The sequence below is a fragment of the Silurus aristotelis genome (assembly GCF_946808225.1).
Source record: "Silurus aristotelis genome assembly, chromosome: 1".
NCBI lineage: Eukaryota > Metazoa > Chordata > Actinopteri > Siluriformes > Siluridae > Silurus > Silurus aristotelis.
The window spans coordinates 29,621,835-29,649,246 of NC_139574.1; the positions used below are offsets into that span (position 1 = coordinate 29,621,835).

A 27,412-nucleotide genomic window follows, 5' to 3' on the forward strand; every position below is an offset into this window, starting at 1 on the left:
TATATATATAAACTTTTGGTCTGTACTGTATATATAATATATATATATAAACTTTTGGTCTGTACTGTATATATATATAAACTTTTGGTCTGTACTGTATATATATATATAAACTTTTGGTCTGTACTGTATATATATATAAACTTTTGGTCTGTACTGTATATATATATAAACTTTTGGTCTGTACTGTATATATAATATATATATATATATATATATATATATATATATATATATATATATATATATATATATATACACAGTACAGACCAAAAGTTTTTATTTATATATATATATATATATATATATATATATATATATATATATATATATATATAACTTTTGGTCTGTACTGTATATATAACTGTCACATTCAAGTTTCCGTTTTCTTGGTTTAAAAAAGTTTTAAAAATCAAGAATAAAATGTGAACATCTAAGGAGAACTACAGCTTTTACAGTCAATTATATATATCTTTTCCTCTCTCTCTCTCTCTCTCTCTCTCTCTCTCTCTCTCTCTCTCTCTCTCAGAAAGGCTCAGGAGCAAAATAAGAAGGTGGTGGTTGCAGGATGTGTTCCTCAGGCTCAGCCTAGGATGGACTACCTCAAGGGCCTGAGCATTATCGGGGTAAGATTGTGAAGTTTCTAGTACTTTATTAATGAAACAGTGCAAGATGAAATCTAGTGTACATTCCTGCGCTAATTAGAGGTGGAAATGGGACAGAAATATCATATGATACACCCATAATTTGTACCTCAGTTGTGCAAACAAAAGAAAATGAGAATTTCATTACAGCACCATGATTAAAACCGTTCCTCCTATAGAACATCTTCATTACTATGTAGCATGACTTCAGTCCATTTGTGTTTTTTGTGTCATTCTAATCATCCATAACGTCCACCGAGAACCGAGAAGGTTACACTTTCTGTACCGTTGAGAAATCACCTTATGCAAATAGGCCTCCTGCTTTGCGTTCTCCACCGAGGAGTTTTTTTATTCCCAAACCCAGCGCACTTCGCCTCAGATTTTCTTCTGCCGAGCTAATCAGCGCGTAATATGATCCCTGTGCAAATAAACAAACACAAACATACACACAAAAAAAAGAAGGAAATCAAGCTTCTGATCAACAGGCCTTCAGTCCTCCAGCGGAGTCTCGCTTTACCCCAGAATCCCTGTTTATTGCGTCTAATTACATTATTTATGCGGCGGTGTTTAAGGCGGCGTGCGGAGTTTGTGTTTATTGGGCAGAAAAGCTCAGTAATGAACGAGGCGAGGTTTAATTACTTCCAGCTCTGGTTAAAGAGGCAAACAGGACAGAATCATCTATAATTCCGTCTAATTAAAGCTTCTGTGTACATGTTAAACAGGTGAAAAAGCAATTTTTAGAACTAAATAATTAAAACTCTCACACCGCCGACCTACATGACGCTGCGATTGCGCGGCCGCCAGGAACCTTTCTTACCCGGAGACGACTTCTCCTTCTGTCCTTCATAACCTTCTCTTTTTATTTCTTTTTTGTAATACCCTACCCTAACCCTATATGTTTATGTGCATTGTCTGATGCGCGTAAGAGGTCAAAAGGGTCAAGAACAGCCATCTGTCTCTTTTATTATCAATGTTCTTTGGCTCCCCCCCATGGTGTAATAAATGAGGAACGGATTTTACACGTTTGCAACCTTTTAGTTATACCCCAAGGAAACAAGCCGTGGTTAACGGTACTAACAAAATGACTGTGAATAAAGATATTATTTATTCCTGAGATTCTCATGAAAGCCGAAGCCGATTTTGAAAGCTAATTCAGTCGCTTTTTTCTTTTATCAAAAATCGAAAATATAAATTTTAAGAATGACTTTTTGTTTAGGGTGCCATTAGTTGTGCCTGAGAGTCGATTTGCAAACACAAGCACAAGTAGGTAGCAATGAGAGCGCTTTTTATTTATTTATTTATTTATGTATTTTTTTATATAGCACAAAGGTTGTTCTTTGGATCCGATTGTTCCTTATTATTTTTATTAAAACATGCCAATAATTATGGAGGATGTACTTTTTCTTTGCCAGCACACTCCTGTCCCGAGAGAGAGAGAGAGGGATCTAGACTATTGTCCCTTTAAAAGAGAGGGATCATTTTAGAAATATTGACCTCTCAATCCTTTCTTGCTCAGAGAATTCACCAAGGAATTGCTTTTATTTATTTATCCATCTATTTATTTTTTCAGTTCCTTTCTTTTATATGGAAGCAAAGAGAAAAAAAACTTCCACCTTTTGTGTGCTAGTTCCTCCCCTGCTTTCTTGTCTCAATAATTGCCGCTGTGTCACTGAGTTTTGGGGTCTGTCACGAGGGGTCCAGTGGAGACAGTGGACACTTGAAAACCTCTTCAACCCCAGCAGGGTCGTACCACCTGCCCTGTGTTTCATTATTTTTTTTTCTCTTTTGATTGAAGGTAAAAGAAAGGCGGTAAGTACCGTCCTGAAAGAGCTATCGATCGGTGGAGCAGTGGGGAAGTGGAGGTGGAGGTGGAGGCGGTCATCTCTCGGGCCACTGCTTCCCAAACGGCAGGGGCAACACTCGGCTTGCACAAGAGAGAGCCAGAACTCTGAATGCCCTTCTGGGGCTTAGAACTTAAAATCCACAAACATCTGTTCAGGCCTCAGACCAAAACTCTGCTACCTTTTGGACCGATCCTCTGCCTCTCTCGTTCTTTTACCAGAACTTACACTGCTTCGTCCTGACAGAAGAATGCACGTGTTAAAATTGCGAGCGTTCAGAACTCACAGCGGTGCCCCCGGGTCCTGCAGGGTTCCTGCTCCCAAACTTTACTCTCCATCTGCAATTTACCATCATATCGATATGGATTTCTTCAGTCCTCATGCATATAAATGGCGGAGGGTCTCCGGTGCCTTTCGCTGTCTGTGGGGCAGCAGTAATTACCCCGCGGGTTGGAAAGAGCGACAGATTGAATGACGGGACCGTATGCCTGCCTATTTAGCCGTAGGAGACGGAGCGCAATTGCAGCACGTTTGCCTCTAGCGCTGCGGCGGTCCCCGTGCACAAATGAGCACAGCCAAAGAAAAATATGACAGCAAGAGTGAGGCACTTTACTGCTTTTCCTCAATTTTTCTTGCACTGGAACGTTGCGCTTATTCCGTGCTTTAGAAACTGTCGCTAGGTTACTCGACACCGGACTGCATTGAGTTCCGGGCTACATTTCATTCACCTTCTCTAATACGTCTTAAATAACTACACCGATTCTAACGCCAGAGAGTCAATATCGACCAGAAGACGGTTCCTTGGACATTGAAAGATAAAAGGAATTCATTTTATAAGATCCTTTCGGAAAGATATTTGGGAATCTATTTATATGTTTTACATTGTATTTATTAATTTTTTCCCCCCAAATTGATTATTTGTTCAAAATAGTGGTTTTATCCCAGCTGTATTCTCAGCACTGGACGTTTTTCTATATTTTATGGTACGTCAACTGGAAAAATCATTTTAATATTTATCAGTTTTGGGCTGTAATTTAAAGCAATCACATTTGCATTTCATCTTTTCATCCAGTAAAATATCATAAGGCTAAAATCTAATCGTCATGAAAAAGTATATGCAGTACAGTACTTGTGTGAATAGAGCCTGGGAATTGACTTTACCTCACAAAGCATTATAGGATTTTTGGCCATTGTCCTGTCCAATCAAACCTTGGAACCCAAGTAACAGAACACTGGCAATTTTCTTTCATGTTGAATCATTTTCTCTTGAAGGGCGCCAATAATTTTGAAGTTAACGTTTAATTTCTAAAGTATGTATCCACCCTGATATCTGTTCGAGTAAAGAGGTGTTCTGGAAGTTCACACTGATGACTGCACTGCATTGTTTCAATTGTCAGTATCAGTAACTCTGTAACAAGGTTCCTTTTGAAATTCTGGCCGCATTCTTATCTGTATGTATTTCTGTATACAGTACCTTTTATACACCTACATTCTTCCTGAATTCAGGAGTGAATATTTGAACTAGGAAGCAAACAGGAAGCTAAAGCTTTGATATGCTGAGAGATCTGATCTTTATCAACAAGTGTATGCAGTCCAAACACACCAGAAGCTTCTCAGGCTTTTTAGCTTCCTTTAAGACAGGAGAGATAGACGGTGCAGATAAAGTGTGTTTTGGTGTAAACACACACACAGCAAAAATTAGTGACTCTGCAATCATCTTTAAGCTGCACTCATTAGGGGTCTCCACACCCCCTACACCCCCCTGTCCTCTACATCTGCCTCCTTCACACCAACTACCTGCATGTCTTCACTCACCACATCCATAAACCTCCTCCTTGGCCTTCCTCTTTTCCTCCTACCTGGTGGCTTCATCCTCAGCATTCTTCTACCGATATACCCCATGTCCCTCCTCTGCACATGTCCAAACCATCTCACTTTGTCCCTAAAACGTCCTACATGCGCTGTCCCTCTAATAATCTAATTTCTAATCCTTTCCACCTAATGAGCTCTGACTCAGCAATAACAGGTTTCTAAAATGTTTTTCCCTCTAGTGAGGGAAGTAAAGTCCTGTTGTATATCAATCATAGAAAACGTTCCCTATAGAGCTCAGAGAGCTGACAACTGGATTCAGTGGCTTCATAGAAGGAACTTTATCCTCATTATTCATATTGCTGCTGAACAGTGTCGCTATATTTATACTTTTATTTTCTACCATGGATGAGATCTTATTAGTACATACATTCTGTTACAAACTGGCCGGAAGCTGCCTATAAATGATCTTGTGTAAATGTAAAAGGTGTAAATGATCTTGTTTTTTGGGGGGTTAAATGGTAATGCAATAAGACCTGTAGTGTTAATCCAACCCAAATGCTTATGTAGCAAACATTTAACAAATGAATACTATGTTGCTATGACAACACAAATCATAAAGTAGCCACCGTTATCTCAAGATTGACTCTTTTCCATTGTCGCTTTTCGTTTAAATTTCCATCTAAAGCGACTTCAGAAAGAATGGACTTTCCACTAGCTAATGCTAGGACAACCACTCAGCTTAGCAGAGCAACACAAAAATATACAAAGCCACTTTTTAAAATGATTAAATGTGCTGCTGTTTCTTTTTCTTTTCTTTTCCGATTCTCCGTCCGTCTCTCGGCTCCGTCCGTGTCCAGGTCCAGCAGATCGATCGTGTGGTGGAGGTGGTGGATGAAGCAGTGAAAGGTGCGTCATCTCTCATCTAATCTCCGACTCACATCCACACACGGATTGATCAGACCCGTTAGCATCTTTTGGGCTAATCTGTAGACGGACCGATCTACACGCTGTAGGGTTTCTTCATTTGATATTTACAGTAACGTTTCAGTTGATTCTTTCAGCAAATTAGTGTACCTGCCCCTTTTACAGGTATGTGGATGTCACCCAGTCTCTGATCTATTAATGATTTCTGTCCTGTTAGACTTTAGCAGAATGTGGTGATGATGATGAGTCCAGTCACATGACATTTCTAACTTACTACTAATTAGCAGGCCAACATTTTTTTCTGGGATTGAATTCTTATAAAAACTCATAATTGTACTGCAGTTATACCTTTTATAGTCATGACCTTTTAATCCTTCTCCTTTTTTCCCCTCTTCCTTTCATCATTTCTCACACACAGGAACCGTGACTTTTAACAGAACCAGCAGATTGGAAAACGACTCCTTTCACACGTGTGTGTGTGTGTGCTCGCACGCACGCGAGTTCAAACACGCCGCTATTTGCATGTAGATGGGCTGGATGAATAATTTAGGAGGCGTTATTAGTTCACGGCACACGGCTCTGAATGCGGAGGGCGTAATTAAATTTGCCCGACGATAAACGCGGCGCGATTGGACGCGAGCATGAACTCCTGACTCGCTTGTTATCGGATTGATCTAGCCAGACGCTTTATTAGAAAGAAAGAAAAAAAAGCAGCAGAATGAAAAAGACTGGAAGTGGCGGTGTGTCAGAGAGCTCAGTTTGTCGTTTTCCTTCTCTCGCTCGGTGTATTTACGCAGCCCTAGCGCCACTTACATTTATATATTTATAGCTCTAACTTTGAACCCTAAACTGTCTCGTGTCAGAGAGTCGAGGAGACGATGCGATGTAGAGCATCGAGTCATTATTGCGCCTAACACTCTGATCATGCGGAACTGTTCATGAAAACTTATCACCTCATTTCTATTAACAGTAAAAGGTTGAAGACGGTGACACTTTTCTCCAGGCCTGAGCGGCAAGTTTCTTTGCTGAACAAAACGCATAAAAAGAAGAGATTGTTGCTAATACATCTTATATACACAGACCAGGCATAACATTAGAACTTTGAGTTGTTATTAGGTGGGAAATATTAGGCAGCAAGTGAACATTTTGCCCTCAGTGATGATGTTAGAAGCTGGAAAAATGGGCGAGTGTAAGGATTTGTGCGAGTTTGACAAGACAGTTTGACAGTTCTAATTATTTAGGTTAGCGCGCGTGTTCTTTCAGCTCGAGACTCTACGGCGTTTGGAATTTCTTAACGGAGGTTTGGAGGGATAGAAGTTCAAGGTTTTCTTATTCTTCAGCATCTTTTTAATAAAAAAAAATAAAAATCATTTTTGAAAACGTAAACAATGCTTTTATGTTGACTTCGGTAGCGTGGATGAATAGAGGCGAGGGGTTTGTTGTTGAAACGGCATTCTTTTTTCTTTTGGATGGTGGAATAGAGATTCAGGATCATTCAGGGCAGTACTTCACCTCCGTGGGGCTGTTTTTGTTATTCCAAGGTTCTACGCAATGCTAACTGTGTTTCTCTGTGTGTGTGTGTGTGTGTGTGTGTGTGTGTGTGTGTGTGTGTGTGTGTGTGTGTGGTGAAGGTCACTCTGTACGTCTGCTGGGTCTAAAGAAAGATAATGGGAAGCGGCTCGGCGGCGCTCGATTGGATTTGCCGAAGATTAGGAAGAATCCGCTGATTGAAATCATTTCCATCAATACAGGGTGAGCTTTTTTCTTTTTTCTTTTTTTTTTTCTTTCTTTTTTTTTTTTTTTTTTGCATTTGATTTGCTTAAATTGCAAATGGTGCCATTTCTCAGAATTCCCTGCAGCATAATTTAAATCCTAATAGCCATTTGATTGTGTGTGTGTGTGTGTGGGGGATGTAGCAATGCATTCTGGGATTGATGAATTGATTTCTTACGCGTTTTGGCACAAGAATTTGACTTTAAAGCTCTAGGAAACTCCAAACTTCTTCCTTTCTTCTTATCAGTTTCACTTGTCCAGTTCCTTTCCCTGATTTACAAACTAAGAATTATTGGTAGTGATGTACAAAAGAAAATCTCTGTTTTCTGTAAAGTGGGTGGGGCTAAGCATAGCCTACATTTGCATAATCCACGCCTTCATTTGTAAGTCTGATGGTTTCCTACGTTTCACTGTATAAGTGAAATTACAGCTTGGGGGCAGAAGGATCTCAATCGGGTTTTGATTTTAAATATTAGGCGTTTCTGAGTACAATTTAACTGTACATTTGTTTTATAAACATATACTCGAACTTTAAGGAAGCATCCACCCATTTTTGGCTGGGGATGAGGATGAGGGCAGGGTGCACTACACTATATGGACAAAAGTTTATAAACTATAGGATTCCCATGTTGTTGTTGTTTTTTTTTTTTTTTTTTAACCATTCCACATTTAGTCTCCATTTGATTTTTATAATAACCTCCACTCTATTGGAAAGATGTTCCACTAGTACCTACCTGGCTTAGTGATGTAGGTGAGATGAGGAGGACTGGGGTGCAGTCAGTGTTCACATTCATCCCACAGGTGTTCAGAAGGGTTGAGGTCAGAGCTCTACAGCAGGAGATCTTCCACTATAAGCAGATCTTCATGGAGCTGGCGTTGTGTACAGGGGCACTGTCATGCTGGAACAGATTTGGGTCTCCCAGTTCAAGCGGTTTAATGCAACTACATCCAAATATATTCTGTACAATTGTGTGCCTCCACATTTGTGGAACAAAAACACATATGGCTGGAAAAACTATGTACTTTAATCAAAATAGTGTGTGTGAGACCAAATCCAGACATTAAATTAGGTGTTTGTGAGGGTGCACAGTGAGAACTCTTGTTTTAGATCTCAGAAAGCTGCTACTTGCTCATTTTGAATTAAGCAAATACATTTTTAAGTATAGCAGGAAAAAGAAAGTGTGTTACTAGGAAGAAATACACTTTGCACACTTGAGCTTCTTTCCCCAACAACAAAGAAACCTGGGAAAACATGAGCCAAGGTCAGGTGATTTTCTGGTTAGTTAAAGAACAGTGATGGAAATTTGATTTGAATGAGCAATAACTAGACCAGGTGCTAGAGCAGGTACTAGAACAGTAGCAGGTTCCAGCTTCTTGTCTGGAGCAGCAAGTAGAAGCTTCATATACAGTGTTTTCCCTCAAGCCAATCTGGAGGCTCCCTGCTGCTAAATTAGACACACAATCGAACAATCACTTGATGCTCACCTCACACCTAGAGCTGGTGACCTGCTGTGATCCGAGTGTGTATTATACACACACACACACACACACACACACACACACACACACACACACACACACACACACACACACACACACACAAACACAAGACAAAGCCACTCTCACACACAGCAGGTTCACAGTAATGAAAGTCCTCGTCAAAACATCTCGTTTGGAGTCTGAGGATGAACCCTGAACTCCAGGGACACACAAGACAGAACGCAACCACCGCCAGAGTGAGACGAGTCTAATTTCATGGGCAGCAGTGTGTGGAGCAAGATGTGACCTGAGATGTGAAATGAGGAAAAAAAAATAAAGAGCTGGAGATAGTCAGGAATCTCGGAGCGAGGACCACAGCCGAGCACAATCCTCTGACCCGATCACAAAACGTACATGACGTTAATACCAAAGTAGCATCGAGCTAAATAGAGTCAAGACTGTGTTCTGTATTGACTACAGACTAGTAGACAAAAAAAAGACCTGAAATTATAGAGAAAAAGCTTTTTGTGTAGGTAAACTGTGGTTCGCACGCATTTCTAATACACCACGTTATCAATTCTTATCTTCTTTTGCTTTCCTGTATATCTTACACTAAAAAACGCTTCTGTACGTCATACACACGCTACCCACACTGTCAGCACTTACGGTTTTACCTTCGCTTTGAATTTCATATTAATATTTGCTATAGACACACTGACACGGTATATTTAGGCCGCGTCCACACTAATTAGTTTCGGAAAAGCATACTTTTCTCTCCGTTCCGTCTGGACTGAGAACCCGAGACAGCAGTTTCAGTCCACAAAACTGTAGCTTTTCGCCTACAAAAGTGCCTGCGACGTTCCAAAGAGCCGGAAAAGCAAACAAACAGCAGGCGGAAACGACGCCGTTTTGCTCGTGCGCACTAGAGACGTAAGCGTTACGGTGTGCAGAGAAACGATTGAGCATTGTATGCGGATTAGTGTAGAATTAGCCTACTTGCGTAATTAAGAATGGAAGGATGACCTGAGCGTTCGCCCTGCATTCGTCTGCTATTAGAAAGCCGCAGGTCAGAACTGGTGTCGTAAGTTGTCGTTTTTTCCCTTCTCAGAGATGTGTATTATTTTTTTGTGTTGTAGTGTTCACACTGAATATGTCTGTGTGCTGAGGATAGAAAGCTAGTGCATGTATAGACAGTACTGTGAGACTCATTCGAAGGTAAAAAATTCTTGAGTGGAATGTTTATATAAGAATGGTTTTGAATGTTTTTCTTTTCGGAGGACGAGGAAGTTTGGTTAACTACGCAAAATCGTACATGCGTCGTCGTTTCTCTCTTTCTCTCTCCTTCTCTCTCTTGCTTGTTTGCTTGCTTACACTGAAGCGTCTCTTCCGCTTTTGTTTTCCGAAAGCTACAATCAATCCGCTTTATTTATTTATTTATTTTGCCCCTCTGCTAGACGAATTCCCTCTCTCCCCCGCTGCGTAATTAAAAACTCCTTTCAAAGCGGCGCTTAGAGACAAACGAGATCGAGACTGAGGTGGCACGAGACGCACAGGTACGGCAACCCCTCGCTGCTCTGGGAGCCGTTTTGGAAACGTGTGCGGATATGTGTATGGCTTTGAGGCCTCTCCAGGGTCTTTTGCAGCCAGATTACGTTTTTGTCAATTATAATTTGCATTGATGCACAGGAGGAGGTGTTTTTTCCTCTTTTTTTTTTTTTTTTAAAACGTCTTGATAGGACATGTTGGATGAAAGTAAAGTCTCTGTCTCTGTCATCGTCGTCTTCTCTAGATTGCATTTGTAATGATTTTGAATCCAGAAGAGGTTTGCAGGGTAAAAGTGTAGTTTATACGAGCCATTAGGTTCACGAAGGAAAGTTTATTTTCATCGTGACTCGAAGAGTTCGGAAGCGGCCGCCACGTTTTTTACAAATCCCTCACTGCGGTACATTTCCTCAGTTGAGCGATTGAGTCATGGATGTCATTACTGTATGCTCTTACTTTCAACACTGTTACAGTGATTCAGCCCTGAGTGTAATCTCACAGCGGCTTTTTTTTCTTTTTTGACGTGCCGAACCATATTTCTTGAGGATGCAGTAATTTTAACAAGTGTTTGAACATTTGCAAATTCCCACCTACTAGCTAGCGCTCTCTCTGTCACAGATGTCTGGATGTGATTTCTAAATGATGATTTATTAATTTTTTAATTGAACCCCACGCATCACATGTGTCTAGTGCCAATTTACCAGAAAGCATGGCCCAATGTCTAACTGGTGTCATAGATTTTATACTTCTGTGATTGGTGATTCTTATTTCCCTGTATCAGCATCTCTGGCAGCAGCGCAGCTGCACATCGCAGCTTTATTAATAATGAACACTCTAATTCGTTATCGGTTTTATAGTGACATTCACAGGGCTGTGTACAGCAGATACTTTGCATTTGCAGGAAATAAACATCAATGGAAGGAGTCTCCAGTGTCAGAGCTTTATACCAGCCAGAGGGAAAGTTTTTTTTTTTATCAGGTCTAGGACTGGATTTTACGCCGCCTGTGTTTTTTTTATTTATTATTTTTTTTATTTTTTTATTTTTTTGGTAATAAATAACTTGGAGAGAGAGAGAGAGAGAGACTAATTAGGGAAAATGAAGTGTAACTACAAATGGATGCAGCTTCAGTGTGGTGGTGTTTTAAATGAATAAAATATGTTAAGGTTTGCACATTGCTGTTGTATTAGAGGAATAAAGCACCGCAACGGAAGCAGTGGAAACTCCGACTTCTCGTCTTAGTACGTCTTACGGCAGGCTAGTCATGCTGATTAGCATGTTTGTTCGACGGCTGCATGTTAATTCCGGGTTTCTCTGTAGCTCCGACTCCGCTGTGCACTCAGGCCTATAAAAAAGAAAAAAAAAAACCCGTCATGTAATTCCTAGGGAAATTAAAATTACAAAGTGCACACGTTTCATTTCAATACAAAAACTGAATAATTTTCTCTCCGTCTTCCTTTTCATTTCTACGCTCTTCTCTTTAAGTTTTCCGCTGCTTCTGTCCTCTGTCCTGCTTTTACAATTTTTAACACTCGGCATCTCGTAAGGCCTCGGGACATCGGAAATGCGCAGAAAGACCGATAACGCAACTAATCCCCCCTTGTTTCCCCCCAATGTCCCGGCTCTGAGAATAGAAAGGACATTTGATTAGGCCGGGGCTGATTAGCCTTTTCGGATTAAGGGTCTGTTTTTATCCTGTGCAGAAGAACACCAGGTTCTTCTGATGTCAGGCGAGACGGGAAGAGTAATGCAGGGCAGTTAAAAACAATAGGGTTCTGATTTAGAATGCAGATACATTATTATTATCTTCATATTACTTTATCATCAATTATAAAAACATCAAACTCATTTTAGAAACGAATGAACGAATTTCAGGGATTTGTTTATTATTACAGGATCAAAAAGTCTTCTTTACAGCGAGTGTGCTCGTGCGAACGCACCCCGTTGTGTCGAGCAGTTCTAGTGAGATAGTAGTGTATAACGCAGCGCTCCTGCTGATTCAGTTTAGTCATAGGTTTAGTCAGTTTAGGAACCGTTTTCTTTCCCTGACACCACTAGAACTTTCCATGTCACACGTTTAAATCACTACATGGACACAAGTTTGTGGAAACCTGACCGTAATATTCATGTCCTTTTTTGAAGGACCCATGCCACAGTTATTCTTTATTCGCTGTTACAAAAAGCTTCACTCTTCTGGGAAGATGTTCCACCAGATTTTGGAGTGTGCTTGTGGAGATCTGTGTGAGATTCATTAAGCCACAAGGGTGTAAGTAAAGTCAGGTAGTGATGTAGGTGAGGTGAGGAGACTGGGGTGCAGTCAGTGTTCACGTTTATCCCAGAGGTGTTCAGTAGGGTTGAGGTCAGAGCTCTTTATCAGGATATCTTCCAGTCCAACCTATGTAAAGTATATCTTCATAGAGCTGGCTTTGTACACAGAGGCATCGTCATTCGGGAACAGATTTGATCCCCCTTGATCAAATTAATTGAAAATTGAATCCAAATACATCAGTTGTGTGTCTCCAACTTTGTGGTAACAGATTGGAGAACGACACCACATCTCTGGAAAAATTCCGGCGTCCCAATAGTTTAGTCCATATGTTGCACATTTAAGGGTGCAGTAAATACTTGCCTTACAGTAGCTTTTCTCAGTTTTTATGCTTTCCTGAAGATGTCTGGAAAATTTAACACTACAGCTTGGATTGTTGACGCTGCAGACTCCTTTCCGGAATGTTGGTTAAATGCCTGATCTGCTTCTGACCAATCAGAATCCAGCCGCATTACGGTAAATGTTCATGGGTCCGATAATATCGTCTGGCTTTGGGATTAACACCACCACCCCACACACAAGCAAACATTCTCCAGCTCAGCCCCGCGTCCCCGTGAGGGGTCCATGTGCACTGTGATCCTCTCATCTCTGCCTATTACTTCATATGTTTCAGATCATTCAGCCTAGCTGTCGATTACTTTAGTCATCAACTATTCTACCGATTATTCCATCGAATAATCGAGTAATCGGATAAGGGCTTTAGAAACTTTTTCTTTTATTGAATAGTAATGCTAAATATACAAGAGAAAATACGAGAATAAGAAAAAACATTTCTATTGCTGAAATTGCATATAAGAATATCTGTGAAAACTAAACCATTTAATTGCCACATGTTTGTTTTACTCGCGAGGGGTCATGGAACGAAAAAAGAATATTTATATACATAAATCTAAATATAATAATCAGGTTCAAATTACTTTAATAAAAAAATTTTCTAAACACGGTAAACACACTGTATGGGATTTTCTTTATGTTTAAGTTTGACATTATCCCAAACTTCTGTAACCTTCTGTTGCGTTCTTTGGCCTGAATCTTCTCGCTGTTTTCTCTTCCGTGCCTCCATTTTTCATTCGTGACACAGGTACACGGCGCATCGTGTGTAGCTAAATGGAGCTTTTAAAAGCTGTAACGGTCGCTTCAATTACACTAACAAAGGTTATTGGATTAAATCAGCGTCTAAAGCCTTCTGACCGTTAACTGGAACGCATTTTGTGGCGTAATAATACGGGGATCAAAAGCATCATCGTGTGTCGTGGATGTAGTCAAAAGTCACCAAATAATGCAACACAATGCCAAGATCATTATGTAAGCTATATCCTTTATTAGCATTAAGGATTAAATGTTTATGCTACATGGATATTTGCGTCGCAGTGTTTATATCTTGTCCCATTGCTTGTTAGGGAACATTTGATCCTCCTTTAACTTTCATCAAACACTACAACAAGAAATCCTGTGGCCGAACCTGTTGTGCAAATTTCTGGAAAGCTGTTTGCATTCTCCCTAATTTTTTCACCGTCTGGTCAGTATTTTGCTGAGAATTTGCTTTTAACCGTCCACAGGCTGCCGAAAACGTGTCTCGGTGTGAGCCGAAATCGAGTCTGAGGCTCACACGAGCTCTTGTTTGTCACCGCTGTACCTTTGGGAACGAATCAGACAGACAAATCACTCAGAAAGCAGGTGACCCTCCAGGGCCCTCAAAGGGGAACTTCTAGACCGAGAAGGAGGAATAGAGGCAGTAGATCAGCTCTAGGTGAACCCAGACGTCTGAGAACATTCCCATAAAGGTCTATCTCTAAAACATCAGCCCTGAGACAGACAAGAAAAGAGCAAAAGCTTGTGGATGAATCGGGAAAAAAAACTAAACAATTCAACACAATCTTCCCCACATCTAATAATTAACACCACAACGCTCTCAGTCAATATTTCATTCACACGTTCCTTTTTTTTTTCCCCTCTCCCCATCGTTTGTCTCCCGGGGTAACGACATCTCTGTCGCCATCTGGAGCTTCACCATCAATCCAAAACGTCACACTCGCTTTACTTCCTCCTCACTGATCAAGGTCCTTATCAGCTGTGCCTGAACATCATCCGCCTCATTAGAGAATCTCATTTCCCGTTGTGTCGTACGCGACGAGCTCCGTGTCTACACACGCGCGCGCACAGGAACATAAAGGTTCAGAAGAGCGCAGACGATCAGGAGCAGCGTTAATTAGGAGAGCCACCGCCTCGCTTTGATTAGCGCTGTTTATTTACATCCGCGTCTACAGAAAAACCACGTCGAATTAGAGATCCACGCGTTCAGCGGCAGAGCAGGAAGCTCCATTCCGAGTCCAGCGCCGATGATGGATGACATCATGTGCTCACCCGAAGGACCGAAAACTCGGCAGATTCACGCACATTCCATGTGTGGATACATTTCAGTAAACATGTAACATTACACAGCACTTCTGCTTCCAGTCAGTGTGATTTGAGTTGGTTTTATAATCAATAAATAAACAAATAATTGTGCTACCACATAAAAAAAAGAACATGAAAATATAATACATTGAAATCAATGAATTTGTCGCAGCACTAATCTATTAAATAACATTTACAATTTTTCAAAAATCAAGTCAGCCATTGGTTTTGATGAAAAGCTCCACGACGGTATTTCCGAAAAATATATTATGATGTCATTTCTCATGACATTTAGATGATTTTCTATAATTCAGCTCTTAGCAAGACTGTTTCAAAATTGAGTTTTATTATTATTATTATTATTATTATTATTATTATTATTATTATTGTTTTTTTTTTTTTACTTTTGTTTAGTTTAGCGTCAATGTTTTTTTTTTTTCGTGATGCTTCTGACCACTGAGCGCTCCTGCAAATGATTTACGGACAAATCCGCCGCATGCGTTTGACGAACGAGTCCCGATGTGAGCGCCGCAGCCGGAATTCCAAGTTTGGGAGAAGTTTGTCAGCGCTTCGTACCGGCACCCGTGTCTGTGCGACGGTCAAATCCATCAGCATGCATCATCTTGACGGAACGACGCACCCTTCCCGAATTCGCTCTCGGGGAACAATAAGGTGTTTCTGTTCAGTCTTTATTTCGGACGAGACCGGGGGTGCGCTGCATGGTTCTGATCAGCTGTGTGCTTGAAATCGGGCCTTTAGCCAAGCGCAGGTTGTCAGGCATGAAATAGGAGCCAGCAGGCACACCTCCATCACTTTAATGTGGTGTCGTCGGTGCAGCGCCGGACGCCGGTCTCCATCTGCCAGCGCTTCCTGCGTCCTTAATGCCCGCAAGATAAATAGACACGCCGGGCTTTGGCAGCTCGGCTAGCTAAACTGGGTTAGCCGTCCTCACAGGTGTACTTGCAGCTGATGCGCTGGATGCAGGGGTCAACCATAAAGGGTCAGCGTTCGCCTGCTGCCTGACAGACCTCTACATCATCGTGCTCCCCCTCCTCCTCATAAACCCTTCCCTCTCATCCCAAGCCCATTACACCATCAACTGAGCAATAGAACAATCATCTGATTGTGATAGAGTGGAGGAGAGGATGAGGAGCAGTAAGGCACAGTGACCGACACTTCTACATACACTCGTATCCGTTTTCTTTTTCTATTCTATAATCACTTATTCAAGCTTTCAGACACCGTGACCGCTTATTATGTCTCACTCGACATTTCCAATGAAACAATGCACCGGAAAGCATCTTTCCCTTCTCCCTGTTTCAGACAAACAAGAACTTAATTCCTTCAGGCCTGAGTGTGTACAATTAATTATATATATGCTGTTGGTGCTGTTTCAATTAGTCGGTAGTGGACTGATGTTACAAAACAACGTGTGCTCTTACTATTCTAAAATTGAGCGCTTTCCTGTAACTGCACGTCCCCTAAACAAGAGTTGCCGAACCACCAGTACCGGCCCATGAAAGAGTTGCTACCAGGTTGCAAGAACGTTCTTGGGGAAACGTCTGTAGATAAGACCCTTTATTTATTTTTACCCTCGCATTTTTCACGTTAAGAGCCAGTATACAGTGTACATACCACCCCATTTCAGAAAACATCGTTTCCACACTTCGGATTCAGCTCATTATTTACAGGAATTTGAAATTTCCTTTGAGAGTTTCTGTAGTGGAGGCAGGTAGAAAAGCTCAAGCAACACTGATATACGTTCAAATACGTTCGCTAATGAGTCAGTGAAGCCCTTAATCGCTTCAACATCCTGTAAGTAATCACCCAGCATTGCGAGACATAACGATTATTTTCTAATGGTAAAACATTGTTTTGATCTTTCTTTCTCTCTCTAACTCTCTCTAACACAGTGGTGTGAAAAAGTGTTTGTGTTCCTGATTTCTTATTTTTTTGCATGTTTGTCACACTTTAATGTTTCAGATCATCAAAATAATTAAAAAAGATAACACAAGTGAACACAACATGCAGTTTTTAAAGGAAGATTTTTATTATTGAGGGAAAACAAAATCCAAAACTACATTGCCCTGTGTGAAAGTGTTTGCCCCTTAAACGTAATAACTGTTTGGGGTTGGTTTAGCAGCAATAACTGCAATCAAGCATTTGCGATAACTTGCACTGAGTCTGTTACAGCTCTGTGGAGGGATTTTGCTCCACTCATCTATGCAGAATTGTTGTAATTCAGTCACATTGGAGGGTTTTCGAGCATTAACCGCTTTTTTAAGGTCACGCCACAGCATCTCAATAGGATTCAGGTCAGAACTTTGACTAGGCCACTCCAAAGGCCACTTCCTTTTCTTCAGCCATTCAGAGGTGGACTTGCTGGTGTGTTTTGGATCATTGTCCTGCTGCAGAACCCAAGTAAACTTCAGTTTGAGGTCATGAACAGATGGCCCGACATTCTCCTTCAGCATTTTTTGATAAACAGCAGAATTCATGGTTCCATTTATCACAGCAGGTCTTCCAGGTCCTGAAGCAGCAAAACAGCCCCAGACCTTCACACTACCACCACCATATTTTACTGATGGTATGATTTCTTTTTTCTGAAATGCAGTGTTCCTTTTACACCAGATGTAATGGGACATGCACCTTCCAAAATGTTGAACATTCGTCTCGTAGGTCCAGAGTATTTTCCCAAAAGTCTTGGGGATTATCAAGATGTTTTCTGGCAAAACTGAGATGAGTCTTTATGTTCTTTTTGCTCAGCAGCGGTTTTAGTCTTGGAACTCTGCCATTTTTTCCCAGTCTCTTTCTTAAGGTGGAGTCATGAACACTGACCTTAACTGAGGCAAGTGAGGGCTGCAGTTGTTTGGATGTTGTTTTGGGGTCTTTTGTGACCTCTTGTACGAGTCGTCGCTGTGCTCTTGGGGTAATTGTGGTCGGCTGGCCACTCCTGGGAAGTTTCTCCACCGTTTCATGTATTGATATTTGTGAATAATGGCTCTCACTGTGGTTCACTGGAGTCCCAAAGCTTTAGAAACTGCTTTATAACCTTTTTCAGACTGATAGATCTCAAATACTTTATTTCTCATTTGTTTCTGAATTTCTTTGGATCTCAGCATGATGTCTCGCTTTTGAGGATCTTTTGGTCTACTTCACTTTGTCCTATTTAAGAGATTTCTTGATTGTGAACAAGTGTGGCAGTAATCAGGCCTCGGTGTGACGAGAGAAATTCAACTCAGGTGTGATAAACCACAGTTTAAACATGGGGGCAAACACTTTTTCACACAGGCCATGTAGTTTTCGATTTTGTTTTCCCTCAATAATAAAACCTTCATTTAAAAACTGCATGTTAAGATAAGATAAAATATACCTTTATTAGTCCCACAGTGGAGAAATTTCTCTGTTACAGCAGCAAAGAAAAAGAAATGCAAATATATAAAAGAATAGACATAATACAGTATGCAGTATATACACAACACAATGTATAAATACAAAAAATAAAAATAAAGACAGATATATTGCACAGTTGTGTTCACTTGTGTTATCTTTGATGATCTGAAACATTAAGTGTGACAAACATGCAAAAAAAAAAAGAAATCAGGAAGGGCGCCAAAACCTTTTCATAACAAATAAATGTACAGATGTTGTACAAACTTTTCCACTGGAAAAAATCATCCCGTAGCATGAATAACAGCTTTGCACATTCTTGGCATCTTGACAGTAAAACTGGCCAAAGGTGTTCGTCACTAGCTGGAGATTTTTTTCTGACTATGCAACCCAGTGCATCCCAGAGCCGTTCAGCACACACAGGCCATTTCATGATAGTTAACACTCCAGCTGACGGTTTGTTTTCTAAATAACACAGACGTTGGACGTAACCCCAAACCATCAAACTTTAACCTCCATGCTTGACTGTGGGTGTGTCTGCTAACATCTCTCCCATTCTTCATCTTAAAGTTGTTCTTCTGTTACAGCTACGATTGTGACATTTGGACTGCTGTTTATTTAGAAACTTAATATCAAATCTTTACTTCCTTTATCCGTAAAGGAAGTGCGGACGCGGAGACTGTTTGCTCACATTGACGTTCGGTTAAGCTCTGATTAAACCGCACTGAGGAGTTATGACCTCTCGTCCCCAGAACAGAGAGAAGTAAACATGAGCACTCAAAAAAAGAGGAAGGCGTGATTAGTTTTTTTACAGCGCGTCTGTGATGAGCTTAACGGTTTGGATTTTAGTAGCTGTGGTGCGCGGGAGTGGCCGAGCTCAGAGTTTAGAGAGGGAATCAAACGCTCTGCTAGTTCGGGAGAGAAAAGTTCATGAAGCATTTTGCCCCCGGTGATGCGTTCATCTGACCTTTACTCGAAAAAGCACAGAGGATCTCAAAGCACAACAAAAGCAAACGAGCTGCGGGTCCTTCAGGGCTCAGTAAACAAGCAGCACCCCGACGCACTCGTAAACTCAAAAAGCCGCATTATCAGTCAACTGGGAATAATGAACGAGGAGGAGGAAGAACTCTGGGATTTTAAGACCTGCAGCCTAGGGTGACTTCTTTAGATCAACTCATGATGTATAAAAATAGCTCCATCGGTTTCCCACATACACAATGATTTCGATTACCACAAACACCACATTTATTACGATTTATTATGATGGAATTTTTTGTTTAACTTGGATTTTTTTTTTTAAACAAAACTATCCAAACTGTTACTATGGTTACTGTCTTAGGTCACACTTTATTGTCGTTATTTTCTAAATTGTGTAATTTAATATAAAAAAAAGTAAAAAGTTAAAATGGTGAAAAACAATCACATAAAAAAAGAGAGTTTTTTAATATAAAAACGAATAATGTGTAATGTTAGCCATTTAATAATAATACTTTAATCAAAACTTGAATCAAATTTGACCAGTTTACAAGGATTGTAAATCCTTTTTGTTTTATTTGTAACAAAACAAATATAATTGCATATAATAACATTTTACAATTTTAAAGTTTAAGTACAAATCCAGTGATCAGCATCCAGTGGGTTTGTGATATAATTCATCAGGACAATTATGTTACTTATTTTACACAGCAAATGTGTTGAAAGTGCAGAATTAAACGTTAAATAGATTTATGTTTTGGCAAAAGACAGACATTGCATTTATTGGAGGGGTTTTTTTTTTTGCCTTTTTTTGTTGTATTTAAATATGATGGACCTCTGAATGTTGCAAGTTTAAAGCCCATCACCCCCAAAATGCCACTGTCTGTTTTTTTTTTTTTTTTCCCCACCAAGACTTTAAATGTAAAAATATAAGAATGCTCAGGACAATGCTAACAAAAATCCAAACACTCACTTCAACACGGGTGTTAGAAGTTAAGAGGTAACTTATGATATTATGATGAGTCTGGGTCATCAAAGGCTGAGTTTCTCTCTCTCTCTCTCTCTCTCTCTCTCTCTCTCTCTCTCTCTCTCCCTTACTTACTCACTTACATACACACACTTTGGTGAAGGTCAGCGGTGCATAGATGAGCTCCATAATGCTGTAATCAGTTGGGGAGTGAATGTGAGCACTGAGAGATGTGAGCTGATAAGCAGCCTGGACTCTTATATAGAGAGAGAGTATGTGTATGTGAGAGATGGAAAACCCCACTTGCAGTTTCACCCTGGCACAAAGACCCCTCTATGCTTTCAGCCTCCAAATGTCAGAACTGATGTCAGAGTTACCTAAAACTCAGGCTGATGGCAAGCCGCACGTCCATGCATGAGCTCAGACTTCTTTCAGTTAATCCACTTTATAAACACGGAGTGGAGTAGAGTATCAGACCTGCAGCACCACAGTGATGCAGCACAAGACCATATCATTATTCAGATTTTTAGTGGTTGCAAGTCAGAAACTAATTCATTTATTGTAGCTCATGTAGCGCTTGAAAAGGGCTGCAGATTGATTTATATTGTTGGTTTGGATTGTCACTGTGATGTCATTCTGTCAATTACTTTCACATCGTCAACAAACCAAAACCACAACAATCAATGTAATCGAACAAACAAGCAAAACTAGTTGTATATGTTTCTAGTTTTCTTAAGGAATTATACTGGCAACTTTACAAAAATGACACTGTTGACAGGAGCAATGGCTCTGATCAAGCCAATGTTAAGGATTGGTCTGAATTCCCTCAGAGGTTGTGTGATTGAACAGAATTCCATTGACAGTGGGTGTGATTGATTAAAATTATTTTAGAAGTGGGTTAAATTGCTCAGAATTCCCTCAGATTGGGGTGTGATTGGTCAGAATTTGGTGTGATTGGTCAGACTTTCCTCAGAATTTTGTGTGATTGTCAGAATTATGTTAGGAATGTTTGTGATTGATCAGACTTTTTTTAATGAGTAAGTGCGTGTAGTCAGGATTCCCCATTACAATTAAGTGTGATTAGCCAGAATTTGGTGTGATTGGTCAGAATTTTGTGTTATTGGTCAGAATTTCCTCAGAATTGGTTGTGATTGGTCAGAGTTTTTTCAGAATTTGTTGTGATTGGTCAGAATTAGTTGTGATTGGTCAGAATTTTCTAAAAATTGTGTGTGAATGATCAGAATTATTTTAGGAGTGAGTGTGATGAGTCAGAATTCCCTCAGACTTGGGTGTGATTGGTCAGAATTCCTTTAGAATGTAACTGGGTTGGTCAGAATTCCTCCAGTAGCAGATGATTCTTCTGGTTACTGGGGCTCTGAAAGCTTCAGTAAAATTTGATTTCGGTTGTACCTGAAATTCTCACTGCTTTTCTCTATTACACAGTACCCGACCTGGTGATGTGCACAAAAAATGAAAAATAAGAAGCATATTTTTTGTTCAAGAAGTGCTGAATCTGGAAGATGGAAAAGACTTGAAGACAACACCTTCAGATGAGCTACAATTTGAATATACATAGATATAGAAAATCCTATTTTTTTTTTTAAATATCTTTTTGATGAAGCAGCTGCTTTGATTATTGTCAAATGGTTTGAAATATCACGAGCATCAAAAACTCATTGCATAAAATAACGGAAAACCACACGCACGTCTAACCGTCATCTTCAAAACTACAAGCACGAGCGGCTGAACAGCACACTTTACTACCTAAAACAGGAAGCATGATGGGAAGTGTTTCAGAGAATTGTGGAGACAAATAAACATAGTGCTTCAGCTGTTTACATGTGAGCGTGTGTTTGCGTGCGTGTGGTTCCTGTTCATATATGGTATTACTCATCATGAGCAACTTCTCGACAACCACATGAAATCACAAGAAATGCCAGTGATCATCCTTCAACCCAAAGGAACCCAAGATCAAAAAACAGATAATGAAGAAATAAATAAACATTTCGGTGGTCTGGTAAGTCCTCGTTCTTCAAGTCTGAGAAAGTCAACAGTCCTGAGGTATTACAGGATAAGGGTCTGGGAACTTGATATTCCTATCTAGAAAAGAGTCCAAGCAATGAGGAGGACAAAAATCCTAAAAGATTCAGAAAAATGTAGACTGCAGTGATATAAACACAAACACGTTCATTAGCTTTATTATCCATTTTCAGCTTTACCAGATATATTAATTACATTTCTAACAAGTGCTTCCTCTCACGCCCACGTTTGGAATAGCAATAGATCATTCTGGCCATTGTAACAAAGCTGATTTCCAGATTTCTGGGACAGCAGGCCAGTTTATCACCACCTCTCTTGAAACCATAGAACCATGGGCACCATTAGTGCAAAGTGAAACCAGTTTGATTGAGAAGAATTAGCGCTGCACCGCTGGTCCTGGAGTTGGTACACCCTCTTGCAACACAATCGGACTCATCAGTAACCAGGGTGCACAAAATGCGTTCATGGACTATCGGGTGTTTTGGTCACAGACGTCTGCAAACAGGTTGTCAGTTGAAAGTCTAAAAAGGAATAATTCATTATTAATAATTAATAGTATTTGTGCAGGAATTGTGCCAGGAGTCGGCGTGATTGGTTGAAAGTATTTCAGAATTGCGTGTGTTTGGGTAGATTTTTTTAGAACTCCTGGGTGTGATTGGTCAGAATTCCCTCACAGGTGGGCATCTGGGATAGGATAAAGAGTTCTTACTGAGGTTCAAATTAACGTTCTTATTGAGAAATAAAAATTTTATATCTTATTTAAATGAACGTCTGCACAAAAACCCATTAAAGATTGCACTTGTCCAGTACACTAGCTAATGAATTCGATTTTTCCCAACCTCGGCTTTGAACCAGAAGAAATCTAGACACAAAACCAAGAACCACTGAAGTGCACAAAAGAGCGACAGAGTAACACTTCGAACGTGACTCTTCCCAAACTGCCAGCTTAGCGAAGTTCATAAGGTCTGTGTGCACGTATCGTGACCTCATGCGGGGTTGCTGGCTCTCGGATTACTGCCTCGCTGCTCAGATTTGCTCTTAATTAAAAACCAGCATTCCGGTTCCTCGTCTGTGAGAGCAAGGGAGGCCACGGCACCACAGATCAGAAAATGATTACACTTTAATTATTCAATTACAGAGGGACAGAGTGCTGTCAGATTGACGAAGAGGAGGAGGGACAGGAGGAGACCACATTAGACGCCCGATGAGCTCACTTTGTTACATGACGTATTCATTCACCTGAGAGTCTCTCGGCCCGCTAGGACAAAGCTGACCATAAACAAGGCATTCAAGTTCTTACTCATGCTCGCTAACCGTCCATTAGCAATAATTAAATGGGCAACTTACCCAAATTATGTTTTTAATTGACTAATTTAAAAAAAAAGTTTTCGCTCATGTAGACTTGTCTGAGAAGCTACAGCTTTATTCCTGACTGTAACAAAGCACTGGAACTGGAGACTCCTTATAGAAAAATTTATGGATTTTTTTAGTTTGTTTATTTGTGCATTAGAGCCATGATCATGTACAGTATTAGAACACTGATGCACTTTCTGACCAATCAGAATCGAGAATTTAACTAACACTAAGAAATACTTCCATATGAATGTGTTTTGTAAATACTACATACTTAATATCAGCAATGAAATAAATGTAATTTGTTCCTGTATTTAAGTAGCTTTTCCGCATATCTGTACTTTACTAAAGTATTTCCGTCATTTCAAAGTCATATCTTTTTTTTTTTTTTTTTTTAACTCAACTACATTTTGCGAAATCAGTCGGTCCCTTTTTTTATTTATAAGCGAAAAAACCTAACTGGTCAATCACACAGCAAGCCACCAATCAGTGTAGAGCGCCCGCTCTGTTATGGACTTGTTCTGATTGGTGCTTGCTGGTATCTACTTTTCACCAACATACAGTTCAGCTTTAGTTCAACAGCAAGCAGAATTTTGAGAGGAAGAATGATGGGAAAAACTTCTCTCTGTTCAACAACTCTGGCCTTCATTTTTATTTTTTTAAGGTAGTTGAAAAAAAAGGTTTTGGGCTCATGATGATTTTTTATCAGTGTTTTTACTAATTAATATCATTCTATTAATATATCGGTGGTGCTATGAGTGACTAAGGGTCTTGTGACAAAAAAAAATGACATCATAGCCATAATAAATCATAATACTTTTGTAATTTTTCTTGAGTGACATTTTAAAGGGAGGACTTTAATGGAGTAATATTTTACCGTTTGTAGTAATATATAGATTGCAGTAATATTTCTACTTGAACTCAAGTACATGGTTTTGTGTACTTCATCCACCACTGAACTTTGGTTTTGAAGTGTAGAGTTGCTAACACGGGGTTGTGGGTAATACTTCAGAGACCTTTAAAACACAGTCATGTCCGTCACCGAGAGCTTTCCACCGTGTTTATCTCTGATCTCCTGCATACTCGAATAAACCTTGCAGCCTTTTTTTTGCGTGGAAGCACGTTCTCCAGAGATGAGTGCCCAGTGGATGAAGTGTTGGCCCGTAACGCTTCACGTGGCACGAATCTGGGAAAGTCCGACGCACGCTTTTCCTTTTTATTCCCAACAGATGCGCATTTCCTTCCCTGGTTTTCATGCCTCATCAAAGGAAGGGATAAGTTGTCCGAGCTGACCTCTTTATAACGTGAGTGAGTTTATACAAAGGGTTTTTTGTGCACTAGTTTGCTGTGCAGCCTGATGAGGCCAACCGGTCAGGAAGAAAAAACTGGAATCTTTGAGTACAGAGCAGAGGTCTTTTTTTTTTCTCTTTTTCTCTGGCAAACCCCGCACATCATCTCTTGTCTTCACGGCGCACTCTAATGAATTCTAATAGACCAGAGGTGATCTAATGATAATGCTTGTTAAAGCTCGTTAAAGGCTGTCGAGGCTGAGTGCTGATGCTCTAAGCTCCTGTAAGCTCCTTCTCCGAGCTGTTAGACCGAAGCCTCACCTCGTTGTCGTGTAGTTTCGGGATCTTATTAATTCAACCCAGGTCTCAGGTGGAACCTGGGAAATAAGGGAATGTTCTCATATGGTCTCAAAATAAAGATTGTTGACTTGGCATAGACAAGAACTTACACAAACGTTTAAGTTCCATCAACCACTTTGTTCCCTTGTAATTATTGACAATGGTGCATTTCTAGTTGGTCTAGGAAGGGGGGTCATATTGTGTGTTTTTTTTATTATATTATATTAAAAAGCCACCCAGCTGAAAGTTTTGTCGGTCGTGTTCGCTGGCTGTTCTGTTGTGTGGGTGTGTGAGCTCGCTAGCTTTTCCATGTTTGTGTGAGAGAGGAGCACTGAGAGCGGCCGGCAAGAGCATGAGTCGTTCCTGTGATGTGGTCAGAGTTATTTTATTTCATTTTTTTTTTTTTGTCTAGCACATGCTTGTTTCCCAGCGCATCTCCATGGTGACACTGACTCATCAGTTCTGTCTTGTATTCGTGGAGAAAAGACTCCCATCGTGCCTGACCACAGAACTCTGGCACGTGTGTGTTTTTTTTTGTTTGCCTTTTTACCACAGTAAACCTCCCCACTGCACGTCTCGACATGTCTTTAACTTTGACGTTGCAACACACTTCTCCTCGCTGTGTTCCAGCTCAAGGTTTTTCCTCGGTTTGCCTTCCTTGCTGCCAAACGGCATGAGCCGTACCACTCAGTCGAGGTTTAAACTTTCTTTTTAATTACCTTCTAGTCATGCGTAAAAAACCCCACGCACAACAAAACAGTCGCGGTTGACTTGGGACCTCGACTGTTTATCAAGTCTTGCGGAAGTTTTGCTTGCTCGCTCGGACCCTTTTTTTTTTTCTTAGGGTGCAATTTTGTTCAGATGCTCACACTGGGGCTTGAATTAATAAACCGAGGGAGCTCTGAGGCTTCCTGCGTTGTCTCAGAGTCAGCAGTGTCACTGAATTAACGAGGAAGAGGAATCGAGCGACTTTATTGGGGTCCCTTTACCACCCCTCATCATCCACTGCCTTTGCCTTCCGAGTCCCGATTAAAGCATATTGTCCTTGTGAGTTTTCCCCATAATTAAGGGCGAGGGGAAATGCATGACTTGCGAGGAAAGTAATTAAGAAATTAAGTCGCTGCAGGTGGAGACCTGGGGGCAGAGACGTGTTTCGGTAAGCAGATTTGTTCAATTTGGTTAAACGGAGCAGGTTTTCCAGGGAAGAAGGGAAAAGATTCCAGTTACAGCTCTGTCCTACAGGTTAAATCAGGATTTACATGGGGAAAGTTATGCATATTCAAAATCGTCTCGCGCACATGCATTTCTGGGAGCATGTTTCGGATTAAAACCTGCTGACTGAGGGGGGAACTTTTACTCTTAAGCAAAAGACAATAGGAAACGAGCCGAGGGGTATCGAAATATATGCCTGAATAATAGTTTTACTTGTATTAATCACTGTTTAAAACAAAACAGCTTCCAAAACCTCATGATTCAGCCACACATCGAATAGCACTTGATCCAGCGCAGACTAATATTTGACATTGTATTGTAATTATTTACGCTTAGTTACCGCGTAACGACTCAATGAAGCTACCAGATATTAAATGGAGGTCGTGGCCTCGTAACGATCTGCTGCTCCGCGCCGCGTTACATTAAAGAAGGCCTCGGAGGGTTGTTTTCTCCAAACACCCAGGCCATGTGACCCGTCCTCCATCTTTTAATGCCGGGTTTAATTTGGGAAAGTGCTGTGAGATAGATGTTCTCCATTAAAGAGCATCTCATGTCAGAAACGAGACGCCTGGAGCGTCTACAAAGGCCCATTAATCCAGCTGGCCTGTCTGTTTAAAGACAGATACCGAGGCTGATGGGGCATGCGAGCGCGGAGTATTGCCACACTGCAGAGGATTTTTATAGACTCTGACACAAACGGGGCTTTGTATAGCTCTAAATCGGAATGAAGTTTTTAGATCATTAGTGTTGTGCATGAAGTTATCTAGCACTGCATTACCATAATAAAGCCATCACAACACGTACATACACATACACAACCCTCAGGCTTTGAATAACACAAAAGAAGATTTGTCCAGGAACGGCGCTAATGCTGCAAATAACGACTGGCCAGGAGGAATTGCATTAGAATTCCTTGCGCTTCGAGAAGATTCACGGGCGTTGCTCCTCTGAGCGTTCCCGGGTCTGCGGTTCCTGAGCCCTCCTGGTGTGAAGTTGATGTGTCTCACTCCATCTTAGTTGGAGGCGAAATGAGCTGGAACTGTGGAAACACGGGTGTATAAAGATGTTCTAGTCAGAATGTGTACGGAAGTGTTTGTCACCAAGCTAACGT

General features: G+C 40.6%; 1 protein-coding gene across 1 annotated transcript in view; it reads left to right on the plus strand.

Annotated features, from left to right (window-relative positions):
* The window catches only part of cdkal1 (CDK5 regulatory subunit associated protein 1-like 1), a 224,619-nt gene that overhangs the window by 78,126 nt on the left and 119,081 nt on the right, over positions 1–27,412 (plus strand). Inside the window, exons 5-7 of the mRNA XM_083525620.1 lie at positions 530–626; positions 5,155–5,203; positions 6,853–6,973. Of these exons, the coding sequence (XP_083381746.1) occupies positions 530–626; positions 5,155–5,203; positions 6,853–6,973 (267 nt within the window). The remainder of the gene's footprint in view (positions 1–529; positions 627–5,154; positions 5,204–6,852; positions 6,974–27,412) is intronic.